Genomic DNA, 26,692 nt, shown 5'->3' on the forward strand with positions numbered 1-26,692 from the left:
GAAACAGACTATAACTTATAACTAAACCACTAATAAGGCAACACTACAGAAACAAAATAACACTAGCTTCCCTAGAATTTGATCTAGAATAGATCTACAGTCAGAAACATTAAAAAAACTATCAATAGCAGAAACAAAATAACACTAGATTCCCTAGAATTAGAATAGATCTACAACAGCAGTTATAAGCAGCAGCTATTTCAGCAGAGTAATTGCAGCAGCTAAAAGCAGTAACAATAGCAGGCCGTCCCAGGTACAGGAATAAAAATAGAATTAGACGACAGACCACAAAGATCTTAAGCTGTCACGCAGACAGATATGGTACTGACCACTGGTCAAATGTACACTAAACTGTTTTAAGACAGCATGTAGTACATCCCTTTTATACTATCCCGCACTAACCTATATAAATATGCGGAAGTACAATTATAAAATCTGACACTAATCTATAAAAATAAAATATATATTAAAATAGCTCTAACCTATACAACAAAAATACATTTAAAAAATAGCTAAAATTGAATATAAAACTAGCTCTGGGAGCGCAAGCTCACACACAATTATTTCTTTTATCTGACAACAGAAGAATCAATTTAAAAACAAGGGAAAGGAATTGTGCTTGACTGATATAGTGGTATAAGCTGAATGAATCCACTTTATACTTTGTAGAGATACAAGTTTGAAACTAAAAATAGGTAACTATAAATGCTTCCATTTTCATAAGTACTTCCCTGGCACAGTGGTCATGGTTCACATTTCGACTAAAGAAGGCTGATGAGGCCTTATCACTCGAGTTCGAATTCAGATCGTTTTATTTTTTTATAAATATACATTTAAAAAGCAATCACCCAGATACCCCCTTCTTTCTCCCCCTACCCTTCCCCAACTGGTCCAGACAAGTGATAGGATCATAGCGTAGTGAGAAGGCCAAAAGCATGGAGTTAAGCGAAACAAAAACAATTGGTACAAAGCATTTCTAAGCGCACATATTTATTATTGTTTGTCTAGATCTATTACAAATTAATTTCATGACTGACCCAAAGTAATTGATACAATTACACTTAATATCAGCTTTTTGAAAAGTATTTTTTAAAGTGATTTTTTTTAAAGTATTTTTTTAAAATGTTTTTCTTGTTCCTGTAAACATTCATGGGAAATGTCCTTTTTTTACTTTTAGCGAAAAGACGTTGTCAATGTTTTACCAGGTTCACATCTGCAGTATTTTTAAGTTTCAATATCACTGCCTGATAAGACAAGCTGAACATTAAAATAAACTGCAGAAAATCATCAATGTTGCTAATAAAGTCATTGGTAGCAAACTCCATTCGGGCATCTGTTCGAGAGAAACATTCGTAGGAAGGCTAAAAAAAAAATATAGGCCAGGATTTTGAGAATTTTTCGTCATAAAGGAGATACGAAATAACCTTTTACAAAAAAAAATATTTAAAAAATCCTTTGTTCCCCTGGCAATCAGATCATTCAATAGGATTGAATATCTGCCGATGTAAACATTTTTCATGTTACGTTTGATTGTAACTAGTGTAAAGGTGTACTTTGTATAGTTATAATGCATGTCTCAATGCACAAAATTTCAAACAAATTGCCTCATTAAGAATAAAGATATATATAAAGAGACGAAAGTCACGAGACAGTGAAACTTTTTTTTTTATCTTTTCTTCAAGACGTTAGGTTGCGTGTCAAGGACATGTAGGGACTAGCCGCTAGGGATGTATATATTTAACTGCTCGGCTCGCATTCCAACATTTTTAATGTCTACATGTGCTACCAGGACTAGACTTGTAGCGTGTTGACGGAGTTATTTCTTTTGTTTAAATAGTTGTGATTCGTTTCCACATTTGAGAGGGAAAAACACGTAATGACTCGCGCAGTGTCTCAGAATGCGTGAGTCTCATAGGTCGAGCAGCTTATGAGATTTGTAGGCAGCTATGTAAGAGAAAAAGAATGTCCATGTCTCTCACTTACCCCCCCCCCTCCTCCCAATTGTCTCTTTATAACGGCCGGTAGCTGTAGTTTATTACTGTTATATCTGTTGTTGTATTGACAGTAGTAGACTACAAAAACATATTATAGAAGAAAGGAAACTCACGCTACTCGACAATACTCTACTAAAGTACTGTACTCACCAAATACCTACCACTCTACTAAAGTACTGTACTCACCAAATACCTACTACTCTACCAAAAGTACTGTACTCACCAAATACCTACCACTCTACCAAAGTACTGTACTCACCAAATACCTACCACTCTACTAAAGTACTGTACTCACCAAATACCTACCACTCTACTAAAGTACTGTACTCACCAAATACCTACCACTCTACTAAAGTACTGTACTCTCCAAATACCTACCACTCTACCAAAGTACTGTACTCACCTAATACCTACCACTCTACCATTGCACTGTATTCACAAAATACTCTTTACTATTTCAAAGTACTGTACTCACCAAATACCTACCACTCTACCAAAGTACTGTATTCACCAAATACCCACCACTGTACTTTTTGACCCAACAAAAAAGCACGTGAGAAAAAAAAATGTGAAGAGGGTGGGGCTGTGGAGTTCATTCTTGACAGCAAGAAGAAAAAAAGGTCATGGACAGACACAAGACTAAAAAAAAAACGAGTGCTGGGAAACTTTGCCTTAAGATAATGCAAAAGTTGACTTAGGTTTGTTATCTGCATGTGCAAGAGCTCTCTCAAGTCTCAACACATACATCTAGAGTCTAGAGTGCACCTAGATTTCTATATAAAATTTCGCACTTTACTTAGTCTTCTTGTTGAGATTGATGGTATGTTGGACGAACGTTAACCTCTGTGCTTATTTATACAAGACAATGCATTCTGTCCCTTGTGTCACGAAATTATTGTCCAAAAATTTTTTCAATGATAATTGTACATACTTAAATGACCGAGTAGGCTTACACTGGGTGGCTGCCTGGTCGTGCGGTTTGTGCGCTGGATTGTCGTTTGGATTTATCGATGGTCCCGGGTTCAAAACCTGCCCGCTCCCATCCCCCGTCGTCCTGAGGGAGGTTTGGACTAGGAAGTAAACTATCTTCAACTCTGAAGGAACATCCGAAATATGTAAAACATTTTACTAACACTCAATACTATCTTATCTTATAAATTGTGTACATTTCAGACGTTCCTTCTTAATTCAAGATAATATTCGATCCTACAAATAATTTGAAACTTGTTCTGTGCCTATAGCCCTATTTGCACATTTTTTATTGTAATGTTTTCTTTGTAAAGCAGAAACAAATATATCAGAAAAGAAATGGTGCAATTTAAATTTCTCCTTGTATAGTAAACTAAGACAAACTCCTCAGCAGAGAATGGCGTTAGGTAAATATGTTGATCATTACTGGGTCTTCGTATCTGAATAAAATGTTTGACTGTTTTTTTTTTTTATCTTTGAACATTCGTCTTATTGTCATCGTCATAAGAAAAAATTCCCTTTAAAAAAAACTACTTCCAAATATTTTTTTTATATTGTTACATTATGTAAATGATTTATTCAGATTCTCAGAGAGTGGTGTGTATCCTATAACCTGATGTAATCCTATTCCGTCACTTTTATTTCTCAATCCTTAGGCCTATCCCGCTTCCTTTTTATTTCCCTTTTTGTTTTTAGGAATAAACCAAGAAAGTCATTTTTAAAAATACTTTTAAAAAAGGCTTATGCCAAGTGTAATTGTATCAATTAGTTTATGTCAGTCATTTTAATTAAATTTGTAATAGCAATTACTGTAAAATCCACCCATATATTTCTTTCTTTCTACCCCCCCCCCCCCCCCCCGCCTTTTTACCAAATGGTCCAGTTAAGTGATAGGATCATAGCGTATTGAAAAAGCGAAAAGCATGAAATTGCGCTAAAAAATGGATAAAAATATTTCTTAATCGCACAGATTTATTGTTGTTAGTCTAGATCAGTGATTCCCAAAGTGGTCTATATAGACCCCCAGGGGTCCACGAAGACTTCCAAGGGGTCTACGAAAGTGAAAAAATAAATTGGGGGTCTATGAGATGTCCATGGGGGTCTACGATAATGGATTTCATTTCATTTCATTTGTGACTTACATTTTCACTCCCATTAATGTAATTGTTTCCTAAACTGATATAGGCCTATGATCTGTACCTTAGTTAATCTTTTAAATATTTATCCTGCTATTCAAACGAAAAATGTTTGTATTTAATTTTAATACTTATTTAAATATCTTAATTTTGCCTACATGTAAGTTATGTTTAACAAAAAGAAATGTATATTGTACACCGATGATTATTTAAAATTGGGATTCATTCTTTCCTTGTCAAACAAGCGGTTGCCTAAGTGCCTTTTTATGACGATATGAAACTAATTACACTGGAGGATCATTTGAGACGATGCCACCCTGATAACAAGATAAAAGTTTGAAAAAGATAAGCTCAGAATAGACCCACAAAATCTCTCTTCGACATCATAAAGAAAAGATGATGGTTTGTAAACGACTTACAATATCTCTTTATTTATAGCCAAATACGGAAAATACTTTAGGTAAAACATTAATTTTACCTGCCGTTGAAATAGTTTTAAAAACTGTCTTAAACAAACCTACATCTGATATTATTAAACGAATTTCTTGCAACAATACAGTTCAAGGGAACATCGGTGTTGTCTTTATATGAGAAAAGAGTCCTTGTAATCACAACAAATTTCCGTAAGGATCAATAAAGCAGTCTTAGTCTTAAAAGCTTCTTATGTAATTCTTTTCAAACGACATAAACAGTTTGGGATCAGCGGTCTAGCAGGCCCTGACAGGATGTAGCGCTGTTTGCTGCAAACTGCCCAAGGGTTGCTGGCTCCTTATTTTTCCCCAGGGTTGACTCACAAAACCCATGTTTATAGTTGCAAGACAGCAGAGGTTTTTAATTCAGATATCCTTCTGCATAGGGGGTAGAAAGCCAAGGCTATAATGAGTCCCGCCTGTCCAAGGCTTACTGGTTTTGGTGCTAGTTACTCACCTTCGCCACTTCTCCTGTTAGTGAAAACAGTTCTTCGGACCCAATATTTGAGCCACACATGAAAGATCAAGAAATACAAGAGAAACTGATCTTTGTGAAAAAGTTTACAAGAATCCCTAAAGCAAATTAATTAATTAATATTTAATGTTTCAAAGACTAATTTATATAACAACACATTTCTATATGAAACATAATATCCGTAGCAACGGATGATGAGCCTACAAAAAACAAACACTTCCAGTGTGTTCGATGATTCAAGAAATATATATTTTGTTGTTTTATTTGGTTTAAATTTAAATTTTATCAATAAAAATGACATCTGTATTTACTTCAAATGCAGCTTTAAATTACTTTTTCACTCTGAGACTCACTACATTTAGAAATTAGTTTTAAAAATGTTGATGAATTTGCAAAAATGCAATATTAGCTGAGCTGGGTTTTACCAAAAATCAGAAACCATGGCAAGGGGTCTACGAGACAAAAAAGTTTGGGAACCACTGGTCTAGATTCTAGATCTATTAAAAATCCAATTACATGACTGATCCAAACTATTTGATACAACTACGCTTATATAGGCCTAAGCTTGTTTTTTTTTTTTTTAAAGTATTTTTTATGTTGTTTTTTTCTTGGAGTATCATGTAGTTTACCTTATGATTTTGTTAAATTTAGAATAGGCTACTCAGATTTAGCTGCCAAGTGCCTTAAGTGGTGTATTTGTTTTTAAATTGGCATTATATGGGGCAGAGATTGTATAAAACTCGGTGCTGTGGGACACGCATCACGTGGTTTGCGTCCCTGGCTTGAAATAGCGATGGCGGAAAAAAAGGAGGGGGTGGGGGATGAAACGAAGCGGATAGGTTGGGATACACACATATATGTTCGTGGCTTACATCACGTGGTAGTAATGCGCATGCCGCGGGATTAAAACCTTGATAAATTACAAGAACATCTTGAAAAAAAAAAAGGAGTAGATGTGTGTGTGTTAAGAACTTAAGGTGCATATGTAGATGGTTGACAATGGGTGTGTGTGCTTAGGGAATACGTTGGTGAGGTTTGTGCACGGGTGTGCATGAGTAGGCCTATGTGCACGTGTGGGTGTTTCCATGCACTAGAATAGATGGTTCAGTTCAAGAATTAAGCAATGAACATGACCTAACTTTATCTCGTGACCTGAACTGGATTTCATCACGTGACGAAAAAAAAAATCAGTTTTAATAAATTAAACTAAACAAATTAAATAGATAGGCCTATATATGTACCACCATTTTGACAGTATAAAAGTAGGCCTATCTTACGACAACCACAACTGCCAGGACCTGCCTTAGATAATTGGAGGCTCTAGGCCAAGTGAATTTGGTGGCCCTTAAATGAAATAAAAAAAATAAAAAAAAAAATAAACAGCGAAAATAAAATTATGCGATGTATCAAAAACTTAGTGACTCCAACAGCAACATTGGGCTCAAGTTTCGCGATTTCTTCTGTATAAAAAATTATTTCCAGACCTGTGCGAGGTCCCCCACCCCCAATCGGAGTCCCTAGGCAGTAGCCTAGTTTGCCCGTACCTCAGGCTGGTCCTGCAACTTTCGACTATTTTTGGCGTCCTTCAGTCGTAATGACTGGTTCATCTCGTAGAAGAATTATCATGTGACTGTACAGCCGTATCCTAAAGAGACACTCACGTCCACTTGTAACGCAGGTTAAGGGCTGCATTTGGTTTGGTAGAAGAATTAGCCGTTTTTCTTTTGGCACTTTTTCTTCCTACGGGAGGCGCGGTGGCTGAGCGGTAAAGCGATTGGCTTCCAAACAGGATGTCCCGGGTTCGAATCCCGGAGAAGACTGGGATTTTTAATTTCGGGATCTTCGGGAGCCTCTGAGTCCACTCTAATGGGTACGTGGCATTAGTTTGAAAAAAAGTAAAAGCGGTTGGTCGTTGTGCTGGCCACATGACACCTCTTTAACCGAAGGCTACAGAAACAGATGGCCTATAGACCACAAGGACTGAAAGGGGAAATTTACTTTTACTTTTTTCCTCCAGAGGAAAACCAGATCGCGACGATCCATGGTGGCGACTGAGGAGGTCAGAGAAGACAATTATGGCGCAGTGCAGGACGGAACACTGTCCTATTAGGGCATATTTTGCCCGGTTTCGTCCAAACTTTGACTCCCGATGCCGTCACTGTGGAGAGAGCGTCGAAACAGTGTCGCACGTCTTGTACGAGTGTCCCCAGCTCGTAGGGGGACGTATCTGAGAAGTCACACGACTTGTATGGTAGCTACGAGGCATTACGCCGAACGGCCCAGTTTCTTGCCAGAGCACTATGGGAGGACTGAGCCCTTCCTGCTCTGTTTTTTTCAATTGGAGTTCATCTCAGGTTTCTTTGCCGCTTTTGTGGCGGTGGGGAGGGGGCGATTGCATCTATTGCCCTCCCCACTATAGATTTAAGCAGAATTCATAATGTGTGAACAAAATTAGTGGTGAATCTTTATAATATAAGCTACTTATTGATATTTGAGCCCATTTGTATATTATGTCACACCACATTCTAATCTCAAATTAAATTATTAGTAAATTTAAAATGAAAGGTTTATACCAGGTGGTAGGGGTAAAGATGTAGTCACCCATCCCCACTGGGCAGACCAATACTTTTTCTTTTGTATTATAGTTACGAAATTACAAAATTTTTGACCAACAAAAAAAAGTTATATATGCTAATATAAATAACATTCTTATGTCGAGTCGCCCCAACCCATATTCTTTAATGTCAAAATGCAATCTTTAGCAATAATTATAAAAAGGAGAGAGAACTCTTACTGTCTTTTACATGATAATGTTTACCACTCTACCATCCCCCGACGAAAACATGACGTTTGTAAACAGAAAAGTTAAATATGGCGACAGAGTCTATGGAATTGCGCATGAATTTAAAAGAATATGCTTTTGTAAATTTAGAATTCATAAGAAATTTTTAATAAGAAGAGTAAAAATTGAGATGAGTTCTGAAACCAAATATTTTTCTCTAGTTGCCTTTACTCAATCTGAGATTTAATAAGAAGAGTAAAAATTGAGATGAGTTCTGAAACCAAATATTTTTCTCTAGTTGCCTTTACTCAATCTGAGATTTTCCCATTGTACAAATAGCTTTGAGACCATAACTCACAATTTTATACTTAAATCCTAAAATTAAAAAAAAAGTTAAAAAATTGATTCGAATCAAACTATTCTACCTGATTTCTTCTCCGTGTTCCGAATAATTTTTTTTCTCCCAGAGCGTTATATTATTGTTCTTTAATTAACAAAACGAAGTTACAAACAGGCGTAGTGAACTAAATTAATAACTTGTAGACCTTTTTTTTTTAACTATTATTTTTCAAAGACAATTTTTTCTTCGGCGATCTTAAAGCCTTAATCTAAATCTGTGGAGTAAGTTTTCTTTTCAAGGAACGCATATGTTGTGTTTGGAATGTACTTAGGGCCTACAAATTTACATCATAATTTTTAAAAGTAAAAACATTATTCAAAGTGTTCTTAAAAAATTAGATATTTTGCGTGCGTCAAAACAGTCGAATATCTCAAGAGCGTTTAACCCTCGTTCTGTTGGCGTCTTATTCTGACCAAAAAAGCCCTTTACAAGAGGTCTCGCTTTACATTAATATAATATTACGATAAATATGCGTAATAATTGTGGATCCTGCCTTTTTAAATAAGATGAATAATGAGCTGTGGATTGGATATCAGGAGAATGCGTTTCAGGCAGTGAAGAACGCAAGAGGACGCTTGGCGGATTGCAGATGCATACACAACAGTAGTCGAAAGAAGGGTTAAAAATGCAACGGCGCCTGGTGATTACATATGCCCAACCTGTGACCGCAGCTGTGTATCAAGGATTGGCCTCTTTGGTCACAAAAGAAGTTGCTAAGGGTCTCTCGAGACGCAAAAAATGCCACAGGACAAAATATATAAGTATTGTATTAGCGGTACACTACCATCGTGTTGGTACTGGAAAAAATGTGAAGTGTATTTTAGAGATGCAAATCTCGGTTGAGATATGATGTGTTCGTTCGGTTTTTGCCGAGCAGTTTCAAAGTTTCGGTTCGGTTCAATTATGAGGTTCTAGTTCGGGTTCGATTCCCACCTTTAATTATGACATAAGGAGTCTAGAAGATCTAAATATTTAAAATAATGTCTACTTCCATAGTACCGTAATAAAATAAAAAAAGTTTTGGAGTCGATCATGTTTGAGACGTCTCTCACCAAAACGTCTTTTCCTTAAATTATTATTTTAAAAAATTGTTTATAATTTATAACAACGTTTTTACTTTTGGTTACAATTCAAATAGGGAAATATAATTACAATGAAAAATATTTTTTTTTGTCTTTTAAACAGATAAATCGAATTACCCCAGTACCCCCTGAGTGTCCAGTTTGGGTCAAGCTTGCGTCCCCTTGTCTCAGTGAGTGTCCAGTTTGGGTCAAGCTTGCGTCCCCTTGTCTCAGTGAGTGTCCAGTTTGGGTCGAGCTTGCGTCCCCTTGTCTCAGTGAGTGTCCAGTTTGGGTCAAGCTTGCGTCCTCTTGTCTCAGTGAGTGTCCAGTTTGGGTCAAGCTTGCGTCCCCTTGTCTCAGTGAGTGTCCAGTTTGGGTCGAGCTTGCTTCCCCTTGTCTCAGTGAGTGTCCAGTTTGGGTCAAGCTTGCGTCCTCTTGTCTCAGTGAGTGTCAAGTTTGGATCGACTTTGCATCCCTTTGTTTCAGTGAGTGTCCAGTTTGGGTCAAGCTTGTGTCCCCTTGCCTTAGTGAGTGTCCAGTTTGGGTCGAGCTTGTGTCCCCTTGCCTTAGTGAGTGTCTTGTTTGGGTCGAGCTTGTGTCCCCTTGCCTTAGTGAGTGTCCAGTTTGGGTCGAGCTTGTGTCCCCTTGCCTTAGTGAGTGTCCAGTTTGGGTCGAGCTTGTGTCCCCTTGCCTTAGTGAGTGTCTTGTTTGGGTCGAGCTTGTGTCCCCTTGCCTTAGTGAGTGTCTTGTTTGGGTCGAGCTTGCGTTCCCTTGTCTCAGTGAGTGTCCAGTTTGGGTCGAGCTTGCGTCCCCTTGTCTCAATGAGTGTCCAATTAATGTGCACTCTTAGAAAAGAAAGTTTCAAATAATTCTCCATCTTCAGTCTTACAAGAGAAAACCTTGTACTCTTCTGTCTGCAGTCTCTGAAAAGTAACATTTTGCTTATTATATACCGTCTTCAAATAAGTTAAATTTGTATGAACATCCACTTCCCTAGTAGGGTATGTCTAACATAGACACGGCCGTTGTAAAAAAAATGTTACATCCAAATTTACAGTCGTGAGTTTTGCTGGTCTGTTTATATGCACTCTTAACAAATGTGTTCTGCACTTATATGCATAAGTTCTTAGTTCTTTGTTTGTTTGTTTTTTTAAGACGATTTTACATATTACATCAAGTCCCGTCCTATCATGCCGAGATCCAGACATGGGCGCGCTGGAGGTTTGAGGTGGGGGGGGGATATTCAAAAGCGGGAATGAGGTCAGGGAGGCGGGAGTAACCAGGGCGTCAGCAGCCGTTTTTCATACCCACGTGATTCGAGTCAGATGACCTAGTTGATGGATAGCAGAGAAAAAAATATAATACTAGATCTGGTTGAAAGTGAAACGTTATGTTTCTTATTTCTAATGTGAATATTAACTTAATTGTTCCTTTCGTTGGTATGGTAAGTCTGACTAATTAGGATGCTAATTAAACAGAGAGAGTAAAATAGTCTGTATTATGGATACACATTGTCTTATTTTGTAGGATTGTCTGTAACTTATACAAATATAAAAGATAAGGGAAGTTATCTTAATCTATCATAGGTCTTTTATCACCTATACAAAATTAAAGCTTATATAAACTTGTTCTTGCTTGCGGGTCACATCCGTCACTCCTTGCGACTTCTATCGATGTATAAAATGAATCTTACGAGAATCGATTTCTTTGGAATAAAAACAAAAATCTTTTTTTTTAGATGCGGCCCATGACACGAGTTGGAGATTGATATTTCTGTCTTTCATAAATTTTAATTTAATCTATTGTTTGTTTATGTTTGTAAAAATGTTTTACATGTTTCGGATGTTTATCAGAGTTGAAGATAATCTACTTCCTAGTCCAAACCTCCCGCAGGACGACGGGGGATGGCAGCGGGCACAGTTTGAACTCGGGACCATCGAGAAGTCCGAACGACAGTCCAGCGCGCATACCGCACAACCATGCAGCAATCCATATTTATATCGACGAGTTCAGCTCGGTAAAAGATCTTGAGGTTTTGTAGTTGTTAAATACCGACCACATAGAATGGTTTTATTTTTAGCATTCGAAGAATATTTGCATTGATGAAGTTAATTAGTATTTAGTTGTTCCCCGTCGTGCCTAGTGGGTATCTATCTATCTATCTATCTATCCATCGATCTATCTATCTATCCATATATCTATCTATCTCTCTATCTATCTCTCTATCTATCTATCTATCTATCTATCTATCTATCCATCGATCTATCTATCTATCTATCCATATATCTATCTATCTATCCATCTATCTATCTATCTATCTATCTATCTATCTATCTATCTATCTATCTATCTATCTATCTATCTATCTATCTATCTATCTGTCCATCCATCCAACTGACTATGTAGGCCTATGTAATATTTTGTACTGTCTATTACCATCATTGGTATAATTGCGACAATAAATTATTTCACTATTGCTTTAAAGAATTTGTAATTGACTACAGATTGTAGATGTATACATTAGCCTACACACATTGTGAACATAAACTTTTCCACAGAGCCTAGATCTAATAACACTCTATCCCTCGTCGGGCCACGCTAGGTCACTATGTCTTCAACAATACCGTCAGATCAACTTGCGAGGCACTGAACTGAAAACCCGTGCCCCAGAAAGAACCACGCGTAAAGTAGAGATTATTTCCCTTTGGTAAAGAGAAAAAAGTGTACAACAAGGCGCATGCGCACACGAGCAGACGACATTTAGAGGCTTAACAAAGACAAAGGAAACAAGCGTTGCGTGTAGTGCGAGATAGTCATAATAAACGTATTCAAGCCCATAATACTATACAAACATTTAATATACGTTAATACATTTATATTACTACTGCACCACACACACACAGACGCTGAAAACACATTTAGGGCCTACAATTAACCCGAACATCTGTAGAGAAACAGAATGTATTAAAAACAAATACATGGACCGAATGATCAATAATTTAAAAATCCTGCAAAGTTCTGGTGCAACGGCTATGTTATATCTTTTAAAAGCGAACTTTTTATTTTTACTTTACACTTTGATCTCATTTACGCTCTGTTAACAATTCAATTCAGTAAGAAAACAAATATAGCTTTTATATAGCGTTACTTCCATGCTTATAGCATGCCCAATCTCAGGTGGACGGTGGGGGAGGGAGTATCTGGGAGAAGATTTTTCCGCGCTGCTTTAGGCACTCAGTAAGAGAGAAAAAGAAGGCCAAGTGAAACAAAAAAAATGGTGGTATAATGCAGAAACTAAACAAACAAAAAAACAAAACAAAAAAAAAAACATAAAAAGTACTTTAAAAAAATCTTAAGCGCAGCAAAGTGAAAGTAAAGTTCCCCTTTCAGACCTTGTGATCTATGGGGCTGATGATGTAAAGGTATATCTGTTTCTGTGGCCCAAGGTTAACGACTGTGTCATGTGGCCAAACAACGACCAACCGCCTTTAATTTTACCCAATTAATGCCAGGAACCCATTAGAGCTGAGTGGACTCAGAGGCGCCAAGAGATCCCAAAATTAAATATACCAGTCTTCACCAGGATTCGAACTCGCGATCCCCGATACATATTTGAACGACCTGAATGCGAACGCGAGGGCTAAAGCCTCCTCAGGCTCCTCAAGCTAATTCACTAACCACTGTGCCATGGAAGTGCTTATAAAAATAGAAGGTTTCATAGTTATCTATTGTTAGTTTCAAACTTTTCTCTCTACAAAGTATACAACAACCAATTCAGCTTATACCAACACATCTGTCAAGTACAATTTCTTTCACTTGTTCGAGATACCAAACAAAATAATTAATTACCAATAGTTAATTAACGAATTTTTTTTTTTTTTTGGTAATTCTTGTGTTGTCAAGTAATTTTAAATAATTGTGCAAAATTTTAGATCCGAGATTGGGTGTGGAAGAAATAACGTGTACAAACTTTTTACCAGACAGAGAGATTGAGTTGATATAAGCTTTATAAAAAAAAAATGGTTGTTACACAGCACCAATTTTCAACATGGATAACTAAAAGTTGGCAGTAAATGTAAAATTAAATTCAAATTATTGATGTATATTACCCACTGTATATAATTAAAGGGATGTAATAATGTTAATTTACTAGGATGGCCAAGACCATGTCTATACAGAAGATGCAGGCTAGCCTCTACCTGACCCTGGTGCTGGGGTCAGTGGCTGTAGCAGTGTATTTCAACATTGACGATGACCCGGACCATCAAAAACGGAACCCCTACGACATTTATGGTTTGTAACTTACTTTTAATGCTAGACCCACTGGCGGATCCAGGGGGGGGGGCGGTAGGGGCGATCGCCCCCCCCCTACTCGGCCGACCCCCCCCCCCCCGCCGGGGGGGGGGCGGACGAACTTTAGTATAGGATTCACACAATTTGTATACGAATTTATTACTTATGTTAAAAATATATACTAATTATTTATATTTCAACCTATTTTTAGATTATTTCGCCCCCCCCTCTAGTATCTTGGCCGATTTGGTGGGGTCGGGAGGGGGCGATGGTATCAATCCCGCCCCCCCCCCCTTAACTTTCGAGTGGGGGGGGCGGTCCAATTTATTGGTAGAAATCACAGCCTGCTAACAAAATCAATTAAATATCTATATCCTTGTAACTTGTTATTGATATTTTAACCGATCTTTATATTATGTCGTTCCCTGTTTGCCGATTGGTGGGGGGAGGGGACGAATACCTCTTCTGCCCTTCCCACCTAAACCCTTTGAGTGGGGGGGCGGTCCGTTTTTATTGAGAAATCATAGTTTGTGAACAAAATTAGTTGAATTAATATATAAATTTTATATTATGTCGCTCCCCTTCTGGTATTTTGGCCGATTCGGTGGGGTGAGGGGGGGGGGGCGATTGCAAGTACTGCCCTCCCCACTCTAGCCCTCTGAGTGCTGGGGGGGGGCGGTCCTATTTTTGTGGAGAATCAAAGTTTGTGAATAAAATTAGTTGAATATCTATATAATATAAACTACGTATTGATATGTGACCCATTGTAAATATGTCGTACCACACTCTAATCTCAAATTGTATCATTAGAAAATTTAAATGAAAAAGGGTTGTACCAGGTGGGAGGGGCGATACACGCAATCGCATTTCCCCCATCGGACAAATCAATACTTTTTCTTTTTGTATTATAGTTAAGAAATTACAAAAATAAAAAAATCTGTCACTAATATAATTTATATATACTATAAATTAAATTCTTATATCGAGTCGCCCCATACCTATTCTTTAATGCCAAATGCAATCTTTAGCAGAAATTAGTAAAGGAGCGAGGACTAATCGTTTTCACTCTACCGCCATTCCCGTTTCCAGACAGAGTTTTTGTAATTTCACATGAAGTTATCATAAGTATTTTAAGAAAGACTTTGCATTGGAAAAGTTAGAATTCAAACGAAATTTTTCAGTATAAGAGTCATGATTGAGATGAGTTCTAGACTCAAATAACGTTTTCATAGTCGCCTTTTCCCAACCTTTACTCAATCTGATATTTTTCTAGCTAAATAAATTTGGGACTATAACTCACAATTTATGCTGGAGTTTTCTTGAATACTATTTATCGAATAAGTTTTTTTCGGCGGCGATCCTCAAAGCAAAAATCTAAATACGTGGGGTATCCTATCTTTTCAAGGAACAAATCGGTTTTATTTGCAATGTATTATGGGTCTATAAATTCAAATTAGAATATTTTTCAAGTACAACATTATTCGAAAGGTCGTTTTTTAATAGTATGAATAATGAGCTTCAGGTCAGGAGAATGCGTTTCTGCAGTGAAGAATGCAAGAAAACGCTTTTGGCGTCGGGGCTTCGCCCTGAACTCCATTTATGAGTAATGAGTTGTAGATGTCAGGAGAATACGTTTCTGCAGAGAAGAATGCAAGAAAACGCTTTTGGCGTCGGGGCTTCGCCCCGAACTTCATTTATGGGTAATGAGTTGTAGATGTCAGGAGAATGCGTTTCCGCAGTGAAAAAAGCAAGAAAACGCTTTTGGCGTCGGGGCTTCGCCCCGAACTACATTGTGAAGAATGAGCTGTACTTGTCAGGAGAATGCGTATCTGCAGTCAAAAAAGCAAGAAAACGCTTATGGCGTCGGGGCTTCGCCCCGAACTCCATTGATGAATAATGAGCTGTACTTGTCAGGAGAATGCGTTTCTGCAGTGAAAAAAGCAAGAAAACGCTTGTGGCGTCGGGGCTTCGCCCCGAACTTCACCAGAGAACCTTATAGCGCTGCCCCAGTTGTTTTGGTTTTCGCCGAAGGTTGAGAAATGCTGATTTTTTATTCTCATATTATATATATATATATATATATATATATATATATATATATATATATATATATATATATATATATATATATATATATATATATATATATATATATATATATATATATATATATATATATATGTGTGTGCGTGTGTATGTGTGTGTGCGCGCGCGCGCTGTATGCACGTTTATGCGTAGGGTTAGGGTTTACTGGGCGTTAGGGTTAGGGTTTGGAAAAAAATCGCCCCCCCCCCCCCCCACTCCAAAGTTCTGGATCCGCTAGTGGCTAGACCTATAGGCATTTTATCGATGTATCTATTCTCTATCAGTGATTTTTTGAAAATTTCCTATTTGTTAATACTGTACAGTGTATTTCTATTAGCGGAATGGTTTTTCTATTTGTTGATGCGTTTTTTTCCTATTTCTTTATAATAAAACGTATTAAGTTTTTGTCCTAACGCACGGACTACGATTGACGTTACAATACAGATATTGTTCAATAATAAAACAAAATAAAGGGGCATTAAATAGAAATCAAGGGGAACAATTCCAAACTATTTAAAGATAGAAAGAGTCCTTTACAAAACAATGGCACTATTCAATTCTACAATACCATGCTTATGCCGATAACATTTCTAGTGCTCTTACAGAACTTGAAGAAGCATCTTGACTAAAATATAATATAGTAAATGGCAGTAGAACTAATTATGTTATAAAGACATCAGGTGATCAGACCGAGGAGAATATAAAACGATTGCGATTATATCAATATGTATTTCAAAATGAAGAGACTGTCAAATCTAGGAAGAATGATTATTTCTAGAAATGACCTATTTCTAGACATAAAGGAAGAATATCAGCATGTAACAGGACATTCTGTAGCAGCGGACAAGCGAAACATTGAGGAAAAAAAAACTATATACAAAAGACATTGTATGCATGTAAAATTTGGACACTGACCAAAAAAAAACAACAACAACCAAACACCAAAATCTGCTAAATAACTTGATTGTATGGTGCTATACCAGCTGAGAAGGAATGGAGGCCACGCATAACCAGGAGATATACTGATTCTATGAAGACCCATCTATATGCCTATCCTTCGCCTATCACCCTTAGTCGGTTGAATTGTTGGTTCACCACTTAATCTATCGATCGCCTTTTCCATTTCTCTTTATCTTTTACCTTGAACAGAATCTCTTTCAGTGACAGGCCCGTTCACTCTTTGATATTGTCTTACACATCGCATTCTCTGTCTGCCTCTTCTTCTTTTTCCTGGTACTGTTCCCTGTAGGAAGATATTTGCAAGTCATGGGGACCTTGTGATATGACCATGAAGTTTAATTATGCGTTTTTTGATAGTGGTCAGCAGGTCATCGTGGGGTCCGATTGCCATTGTTCCGAATCTCCTCATTTGTGGATCCATCTAAATTCCTTTGGTAGAATCCTTTTCTCTAGTTCTTCAGTCAGCGTCCAAGATTCTTAAGCAACTAACAAGGTGGCCATGACCAAGAAGTGCATCAGCCTGATTTTAGTTTCGAGACAATGGCTTTGTTTTTCCTACTTGTTTTGAGATTTGCAAGTGATGCTCTGAACTGTGCAATTCTGGCCAGTAGTTAAGTTTTGTTTCCTTCGTTTGAAATGATGAGTGATGCTCTGAACTGTGCAATTCTGGCCAGTAGTTAAGTTTTGTTTCCTTCGTTTGAAATGATGAGTGATGCTCTGAACTGTGCAATTCTGGCCAGTAGTTAAGTTTTGTTTCCTTCGTTTGAAATGATGAGTGATGCTCTGAACTATGCAATTCTGGCCAGTAGTTAAGTTTTGTTTCCTTCGTTTGAAATGATGAGTGATGCTCTGAACTGTGCAATTCTGGCCAGTAGTTAAGTTTTGTTTCCTTCGTTTGAAATGATGAGTGATGCTCTGAACTTTGCAATTCTGGCCAGTAGTTAAGTTTTGTTTCCTTCGTTTGAAATGATGAGTGATGCTCTGAACTTTGCAATTCTGGCCAGTAGTTAAGTTTTGTTTCCATCGTTTGAAATGATGAGTGATGCTCTGAACTTTGCAATTCTGGCCAGTAGTTAAGTTTTGTTTCCTTCGTTTGAAATGATGAGTGATGCTCTGAACTTTGCAATTCTGGCCAGTAGTTAAGTTTTGTTTCCTTCGTTTGAAATGATGAGTGATGCTCTGAACTTTGCAATTCTGGCCAGTAGTTAAGTTTTGTTTCCTTCGTTTGAAATGATGAGTGATGCTCTGAACTTTGCAATTCTGGCCAGTAGTTAAGTTTTGTTTCCTTCGTTTGAAATGATGAGTGATGCTCTGAACTTTGCAATTCTGGCCAGTAGTTAAGTTTTGTTTCCTTCGTTTGAAATGATGAGTGATGCTCTGAACTGTGCAATTCTGGCCAGTAGTTAAGTTTTGTTTCCTTCGTTTGAAATGATGAGTGCTGCTCTGAACTTTGCAATTCTGGCCAGTAGTTAAGTTTTGTTTCCTTCGTTTGAAATGATGAGTGATGCTCTGAACTGTGCAATTCTGACCAGTAGTTAAGTTTTGTTTCCTTCGTTTGAAATGATGAGTGATGCTCTGAACTGTGCAATTCTGGCCAGTAGTTAAGTTTTGTTTCCTTCGTTTGAAATGATGAGTGATGCTCTGAACTGTGCAATTCTGGCCAGTAGTTAAGTTTTGTTTCCTTCGTTTGAAATGATGAGTGATGCTCTGAACTATGCAATTCTGGCAAGTAGTTAAGTTTTGTTTCCTTCGTTTGAAATGATGAGTGATGCTCTGAACTGTGCAATTCTGGCCAGTAGTTAAGTTTTGTTTCCTTCGTTTGAAATGATGAGTGATGCTCTGAACTTTGCAATTCTGGCCAGTAGTTAAGTTTTGTTTCCTTCGTTTGAAATGATGAGTGATGCTCTGAACTGTGCAATTCTGGCCAGTAGTTAAGTTTTGTTTCCTTCGTTTGAAATGATGAGTGATGCTCTGAACTTTGCAATTCTGGCCAGTAGTTAAGTTTTGTTTCCTTCGTTTGAAATGATGAGTGATGCTCTGAACTTTGCAATTCTGGCCAGTAGTTAAGTTTTGTTTCCTTCGTTTGAAATGATGAGTGATGCTCTGAACTGTGCAATTCTGGCCAGTAGTTAAGTTTTGTTTCCTTCGTTTGAAATGATGAGTGATGCTCTGAACTTTGCAATTCTGGCCAGTAGTTAAGTTTTGTTTCCTTCATTTGAAATGATGAGTGATGCTCTGAACTTTGCAATTCTGGCCAGTAGTTAAGTTTTGTTTCCTTCGTTTGAAATGATGAGTGATGCTCTGAACTTTGCAATTCTGGCCAGTAGTTAAGTTTTGTTTCCTTCGTTTGAAATGATGAGTGATGCTCTGAACTGTGCAATTCTGGCCAGTAGTTAAGTTTTGTTTCCTTCGTTTGAAATGATGAGTGATGCTCTGAACTATGCAATTCTGGCCAGTAGTTAAGTTTTGTTTCCTTCGTTTGAAATGATGAGTGATGCTCTGAACTGTGCAATTCTGGCCAGTAGTTAAGTTTTGTTTCCTTCGTTTGAAATGATGAGTGATGCTCTGAACTATGCAATTCTGGCCAGTAGTTAAGTTTTGTTTCCTTCGTTTGAAATGATGAGTGATGCTCTGAACTGTGCAATTCTGGCCAGTAGTTAAGTTTTGTTTCCTTCGTTTGAAATGATGAGTGATGCTCTGAACTTTGCAATTCTGGCCAGTAGTTAAGTTTTGTTTCCTTCGTTTGAAATGATGAGTGATGCTCTGAACTGTGCAATTCTGGCCAGTAGTTAAGTTTTGTTTCCTTCGTTTGAAATGATGAGTGATGCTATGAACTTTGCAATTCTGGCCAGTAGTTAAGTTTTGTTTCCTTCGTTTGAAATGATGAGTGATGCTCTGAACTGTGCAATTCTGACCAGTAGTTAAGTTTTGTTTCCTTCGTTTGAAATGATGAGTGATGCTCTGAACTGTGCAATTCTGGCCAGTAGTTAAGTTTTGTTTCCTTCGTTTGAAATGATGAGTGATGCTCTGAACTGTGCAATTCTGGCCAGTAGTTAAGTTTTGTTTCCTTCGTTTGAAATGATGAGTGATGCTCTGAACTATGCAATTCTGGCCAGTAGTTAAGTTTTGTTTCCTTCGTTTGAAATGATGAGTGATGCTCTGAACTGTGCAATTCTGGCCAGTAGTTAAGTTTTGTTTCCTTCGTTTGAAATGATGAGTGATGCTCTGAACTATGCAATTCTGGCCAGTAGTTAAGTTTTGTTTCCTTCGTTTGAAATGATGAGTGATGCTCTGAACTGTGCAATTCTGGCCAGTAGTTAAGTTTTGTTTCCTTCGTTTGAAATGATGAGTGATGCTCTGAACTTTGCAATTCTGGCCAGTAGTTAAGTTTTGTTTCCTTCGTTTGAAATGATGAGTGATGCTCTGAACTTTGCAATTCTGGCCAGTAGTTAAGTTTTGTTTCCTTCGTTTGAAATGATGAGTGATGCTCTGAACTGTGCAATTCTGGCCAGTAGTTAAGTTTTGTTTCCTTCGTTTGAAATGATGAGTGATGCTCTGAACTTTGCAATTCTGGCCAGTAGTTAAGTTTTGTTTCCTTCGTTTGAAATGATGAGTGATGCTCTGAACTTTGCAATTCTGGCCAGTAGTTAAGTTTTGTTTCCTTCGTTTGAAATGATGAGTGATGCTCTGAACTTTGCAATTCTGGCCAGTAGTTAAGTTTTGTTTCCTTCGTTTGAAATGATGAGTGATGCTCTGAACTGTGCAATTCTGGCCAGTAGTTAAGTTTTGTTTCCTTCGTTTGAAATGATGAGTGATGCTCTGAACTATGCAATTCTGGCCAGTAGTTAAGTTTTGTTTCCTTCGTTTGAAATGATGAGTGATGCTCTGAACTGTGCAATTCTGGCCAGTAGTTAAGTTTTGTTTCCTTCGTTTGAAATGATGAGTGATGCTCTGAACTATGCAATTCTGGCCAGTAGTTAAGTTTTGTTTCCTTCGTTTGAAATGATGAGTGATGCTCTGAACTGTGCAATTCTGGCCAGTAGTTAAGTTTTGTTTCCTTCGTTTGAAATGATGAGTGATGCTCTGAACTTTGCAATTCTGGCCAGTAGTTAAGTTTTGTTTCCTTCGTTTGAAATGATGAGTGATGCTCTGAACTTTGCAATTCTGGCCAGTAGTTAAGTTTTGTTTCCTTCGTTTGAAATGATGAGTGATGCTCTGAACTGTGCAATTCTGGCCAGTAGTTAAGTTTTGTTTCCTTCGTTTGAAATGATGAGTGATGCTCTGAACTGTGCAATTCTGGCCAGTAGTTTAGTTTTGTTTCCTTCGTTTGAAATGATGAGTGATGCTCTGAACTGTGCAATTCTGGCCAGTAGTTAAGTTTTGTTTCCTTCGTTTGAAATGATGAGTGATGCTCTGAACTTTGCAATTCTGGCCAGTAGTTAAGTTTTGTTTCCTTCGTTTGAAATGATGAGTGATGCTCTGAACTGTGCAATTCTGACCAGTAGTTAAGTTTTGTTTCCTTCGTTTGAAATGATGAGTGATGCTCTGAACTGTGCAATTCTGGCCAGTAGTTAAGTTTTGTTTCCTTCGTTTGAAATGATGAGTGATGCGCTGAACTTTGCAATTCTGGCCAGTAGTTAAGTTTTGTTTCCTTCGTTTGAAATGATGAGTGATGCTCTGAACTTTGCAATTCTGGCCAGTAGTTAAGTTTTGTTTCCTTCGTTTGAAATGATGAGTGATGCTCTGAACTGTGCAATTCTGGCCAGTAGTTAAGTTTTGTTTCCTTCGTTTGAAATGATGAGTGATGCTCTGAACTGTGCAATTCTGGCCAGTAGTTAAGTTTTGTTTCCTTCGTTTGAAATGATGAGTGATGCTCTGAACTGTGCAATTCTGGCCAGTAGTTAAGTTTTGTTTCCTTCGTTTGAAATGATGAGTGATGCTCTGAACTTTGTAATTCTGGCCAGTAGTTAAGTTTTGTTTCCTTCGTTTGAAATGATGAGTGATGCTCTGAACTTTGCAATTCTGGCCAGTAGTTCAGGTTTGGTTCCTTCGTTTGAAATGATGAGTTATTAAAAACTTCTGACCTACGCTAGCTTTTCGCCTCTAAAACTGATGTCCATTTTTAAGCCCTGTTTGGCTATTGATCATAATGTGTGGCTTTTCGTCATTGATTTGCATGCCATCAGCTGCGGAAGTCTTGTCTATGCGCGTCACCGAGTCAGCCAGCTCTTCTTCTGTCTCTGCCAGACCATCTTTTGTATCAATTATACCACTTGTTCATCAAGTTTCATTATAGTAAGCTACTTACTGCTACGAGAACTTTCGGCTTCAAAACGTATAATTAGAGGAGATTTGTTTCAGGGTTAACTTATCAGTCTGTTCAGTTCATAAGTTTGAAGCTTTATGTTAAGCCTACTTATGTTGATCATCATTGAATATGGATAGTAATGTGTATTGTTGCTTGATAAAGATTATGTTCCACTTTTTTTTATTTCTTCTAGACTAGAGCAGTGGTTCACAAACTTTTTATCCGGGGACCCCTTGATATAGTCATTACCCACGGACCCCTAAATCCAAAAATGTAAAATTAAAAAAAATGTTAAAGGATTGTTTATTGAGATTATAAATTTCGTTTAAAATATACATTTGAAAAAAATTTTGACTTTAATGAGTTGAATAGGATTTTGTAAGTGCATTTAAGATCGGCTCTATGTTTGTAATTAGTAACCCCAAATCTCCACAAGCAACAATTTCTAGTCGGTTTCTTTTATTTTTGATGAGTCTCATAACGGCATAGGGGAAAGGGGAGAAAAACATGTTCAAACTTTCTACCAGACAGTCAGAAAGACAGACAGAGAGATTGAGTTGATATAAACTTGGTAAAAATGATCACTCGTTTACAAAAATTATTTGAATTCATGTCGATCATGGAACGTAATTGTCTTTCATCTTTAACCCTTTAAGCGATGAGCTGTCTTACAATGAAATGGAATTACAATTCTGATGTATAGAGGCTAAACTACCACACGCGTTTTAAGGGTTAAAATAAGAAATATTTGTGTCAAGAAGTCTAAATATTACCAAACAGATTACAGGAATCATTCCTGCAGACGACCATGCGAGAATGGAGCGCCTTCTATGACCTGCCGGTACTACTTTCTCCTTGAGCTCTACGCCTCAATGTCCACTGCATGCTATGGATGTCCACAGAACAAGAGCCACTGCTCACTTCCACAGTGTGTGCCTGCTGATGGTACAGTGAGGGGGATTCTCACAGCTAACCGAATGATACCTGGTCCTAACATTTTTGTAAGTATCAATAAAAACATCTTAAAAATATTTTCAATAATAATTTAAGGATAAAGACGAAATAAAAGCGTCCTGTGTGCTTCCGCGGGCATCATGTCTCACAAACCAGAGGTGTAGCAGGTAACTGTCACAATAACCCTCCGCCATTTCTTTATCAGGTACCCATTAGAGTTGGGTACTCAGGGGTGTCCTAAATATCCCGAAGCTCAAAATTTCAGTCTTCTCCTGGATACAAACTTGAGACCGATCGGTTAAAAAAAAAAGTTCCCCTTTCAGACTTTGTGGTCCAAAGGGCAGACGATGTAATGGTCATCTGTGTCTGTGGCCTACGGTTGACGAGGGTGTCAAGTGGCCAGCACAACGACCAACCGCCTTTATTTTTCCCCAACTAACTTACGGGACCCACTATCGGTTTGAAAGCCATGCGATTAAAAACTCAGTTACCACGCTCGATAAGGTTTTTGGCTATTTAACAAATAAATATTTCAAACTATGATAGGTCTTCTTAAAGTGTTCTCTGGCTTCAAAGTGTTCTCTTATTCAAAGTGTTCTCTGACTTGAAAGTGTTCTGTGACCCAAAGTGTTCTCTGGCTTCAAAGTGTACCATGACTTCAAGTGTTCTCTGACTTGAAAGTGTTCTCTGACTTGAAAGTGTTCTCTGGCTTCAAAGTGTACCATGACTTCAAGTGTTCTCTGACTTGAAAGTGTTCTCTGGCTTCAAGTGTTTTCTGACTTGAAAGTGTTCTCTGACTTGAAAGTGTTCTCTGGCTTCAAAGTGTACCATGACTTCAAGTGTTCTCTGACTTGAAAGTGTTCTCTGACTTGAAAGTGTTTTCTGACTTGAAAGTGTTTTCTGACTTGAAAGTGTTCTCTGACTTGAAAGTGTTCTCTGACTTGAAAGTGTTTTCTGACTTGAAAGTGTTCTCTGACTTGAAAGTGTTCTCTGACTTGAAAGTGTTCTCTGGCTTCAAGTGTTCTCTGACTTGAAAGTGTTCTCTGGCTTCAAAGTGTACCATGACTTCAAGTGTTCTCTGGCTTCAAGTGTTTTCTGACTTGAAAGTGTTCTCTGACTCAAAGTGTTTTCTGACTTAAAAGTGTTCTCTTATTCAAAGTGTTCTCTGGCTTCAAAGTGTACCATGACTTCAAGTGTTCTCTGACTTGAAAGTGTTCTCTTATTCAAAGTGTTCAAGTAAAATCAAAGAAAATGGCGATTTCTACGATTCCGAAGATGAATGATGAGTACAGTATCTCACATGATGACGAAAAAAACATTTGCGACTTACATATTTTTCCACATCTGATGAAGACAAAATTGTTGTTTGTTTAAACCTACGCAGCAACGTATGACTGATGTTGTATGTAGTATGGGCGTAGAAGCATGAAGCTGGACCAGGCAAGCGGGGTGAAAAAGAAAAGTGAATGGCCATTTTATTTTTCAGTATCGATTTAGATGACATTAAAATGATTAAATAAAAAAATCAATAGTTGACCAGTTAAGATATAAGTCTTTGGTCGGCACATCATCATTTTAGATCTAGTAACAAAATGATCAGTTTGTATCAGACATCATATCATGTTTGATTAGTGTGCATTTGGTAATGTGTTCTCCAGGTGTGCAAAGGAGACCAAGTTGAAGTTGTCGTTGATAATCGCATGGGGCTGGGAGAAGGAACCAGCATCCACTGGCATGGCATGAGGCAGCATGGAACACCACACATGGATGGTACCAATCTAATTACCCAGTGTCCGATACACAGCTGGTCAACCATGAAATACAAGTAAGTCTAGTCCATTCCAATACTAAAGCTCATCATTATATATCCTGGCAATAATGTTTCCGGCATTGGAGCGTGTGTAAATATATATTTGGGGAGCACCGGATAGCATTTGTTTTATATTTGGCCGGAGCCGGGCATGGTCGGATAGTAAAATGAGATATTCGGCCGGAGCCGGATACCGTCTAGTAAATAACTATATATTGAGCATTTTGCAAAACTTCTTAATAGCATTCCTTTCTTATCCTTTTTATTTTACTTTTATTTTCACTTTATTGTCACTTTATCTATCGCTGATCAATTAAAGTTGATCAGCTTTATTTAACAGATACTACAAACTAATCTTTGTAACTTGTTTATTGATAAATATTATAAGACCAAGACTAAGACTGCTTTATTGGTCAATATGCTGACATCAAGCTTACTCAATTGTATTTGACTTGTGGTCACCTGTCTATCAATGAACTCAATGTGATGGACTAAACAAATAAAAGGGGGTAGGAGTTGTTCATCTCTACCTCTGGAGATATACCCGCACAGCTAGACAGACGTCTGGTCAGCGTTGTGTAGTCAAAGAATATGGGATGTTTTAATACGTTAACTAACCCACTCAAAGGTCAAGACAAAGAAAGTGAAACCATGTGCTGCTCTGCATGTTAAATTTCATTTCTTTTAAATTAACACGCCTTGTCTTTGTAATAAAAGATGTTTGGTGCTTATTCATATATTTTTAGCACATTATCATGTTTTAAATATACACTTTCATACTTACCATAACAGACACTATTGGAGCGACGTCCATTTTATAAATGTTTATCAAAATGTAGGTATAAGATGTACTTTTTAACTATACATATATATATATGTGAAAGCTACTCATGGGGTTTTTACATGATTTGGAAAAGAAGAGATAGGCTCGCTTCAAGTCAATTGAATGTCACTGAATCTCTTTGCTGTCTACACTCTACACAATCACCATAGCAACCTTTTAAATGATTTATTATTACATTATGCGAAAATATTTTTTTAATTCATGCGGGGCCGCCAACTCAATTAATACGATAAAAAAAAGAGATGAGAGTTACTTTCATTAAAACTCTTCATTTAAAAAAAAACAAAAAAAACACGCGTTTAAGGTTTTATTCTGCCAATTTTTTAATGTAGCATACGAGCATTAGAAAGCTCTTTGATTCTATTAATTTTTGTTGACTGTAATTTGGGTCATTGAGATGTTACAAAGACAGCAATCATAATACACATTTTTTTACAAAATGTACTTGCTAGTGAAGACATTGGGGGGCGGGGTCATAATTCATTCCTCTCAGACACATGTCTTATTCACGGACGTTTCCAAAGGGTGCAAACTATAAGGCTGGAAACACGCCCTCGTGTTACAATTCTGAAACTGTCATCGGTTAGAAGTTAAATTTAGCATATGAAAAAAATTCACATTTCTCCTATAAATATTTTGTATTATCTTGTAAGAAACAGGTTTTCATTATAAGATTTTAATATTAATAAATACAGTCTCTAGTTTGCGTTTTTTTTTTGTCACAATTTATAATTTTTCAGTTTCTTGGCCTTAGATTCCGGCACACACTTCTGGCACTCCCATTCCTCAATGCAGAGAGCGGAAGGTCTGTTTGGAGGCCTGGTGGTCCGTGATCCCAAAGATCCTCACCGACACCTGTATGATGAGGATTTGTACGAACACTATATCATACTGACCGACTGGACAAAGAGAATGTCCGGAGAGTCATACGCCCAGGATTTCCACGGTGGACACACAACTGATATTCACAGCATCCTGGTTAATGGTAGGCATCTTTCATGGACACTTTATTCTATGATACTAATAAAAATGGCCTATGTAGATCAAAAGAAACATTAAATTAATAACATCTTTGTCTATGTCAGACGTGGCAAAATATTTAGATCACGGCTGGCCCTGTGTATTCACATAGAATACAGCACATCTTCTTG

General features: G+C 37.5%; 1 protein-coding gene across 1 annotated transcript in view; it reads left to right on the forward strand.

Annotated features, from left to right (window-relative positions):
• Positions 1–10,573: 10,573 nt before the first annotated feature.
• Positions 10,574–26,692, forward strand: part of LOC106055593 (uncharacterized) — a 34,511-nt gene continuing 18,392 nt past the window's right edge. Inside the window, exons 1-5 of the mRNA XM_013211907.2 lie at positions 10,574–10,731; positions 13,441–13,580; positions 22,714–22,934; positions 24,546–24,712; positions 26,282–26,526. Coding sequence (XP_013067361.2) covers positions 13,442–13,580; positions 22,714–22,934; positions 24,546–24,712; positions 26,282–26,526 — 772 coding nt within the window. The 5' untranslated portion in view covers positions 10,574–10,731; position 13,441. The remainder of the gene's footprint in view (positions 10,732–13,440; positions 13,581–22,713; positions 22,935–24,545; positions 24,713–26,281; positions 26,527–26,692) is intronic.

The sequence above is a fragment of the Biomphalaria glabrata genome, chromosome 15 (assembly GCF_947242115.1).
Source record: "Biomphalaria glabrata chromosome 15, xgBioGlab47.1, whole genome shotgun sequence".
Classification (NCBI taxonomy): Eukaryota; Metazoa; Mollusca; class Gastropoda; family Planorbidae; genus Biomphalaria; species Biomphalaria glabrata.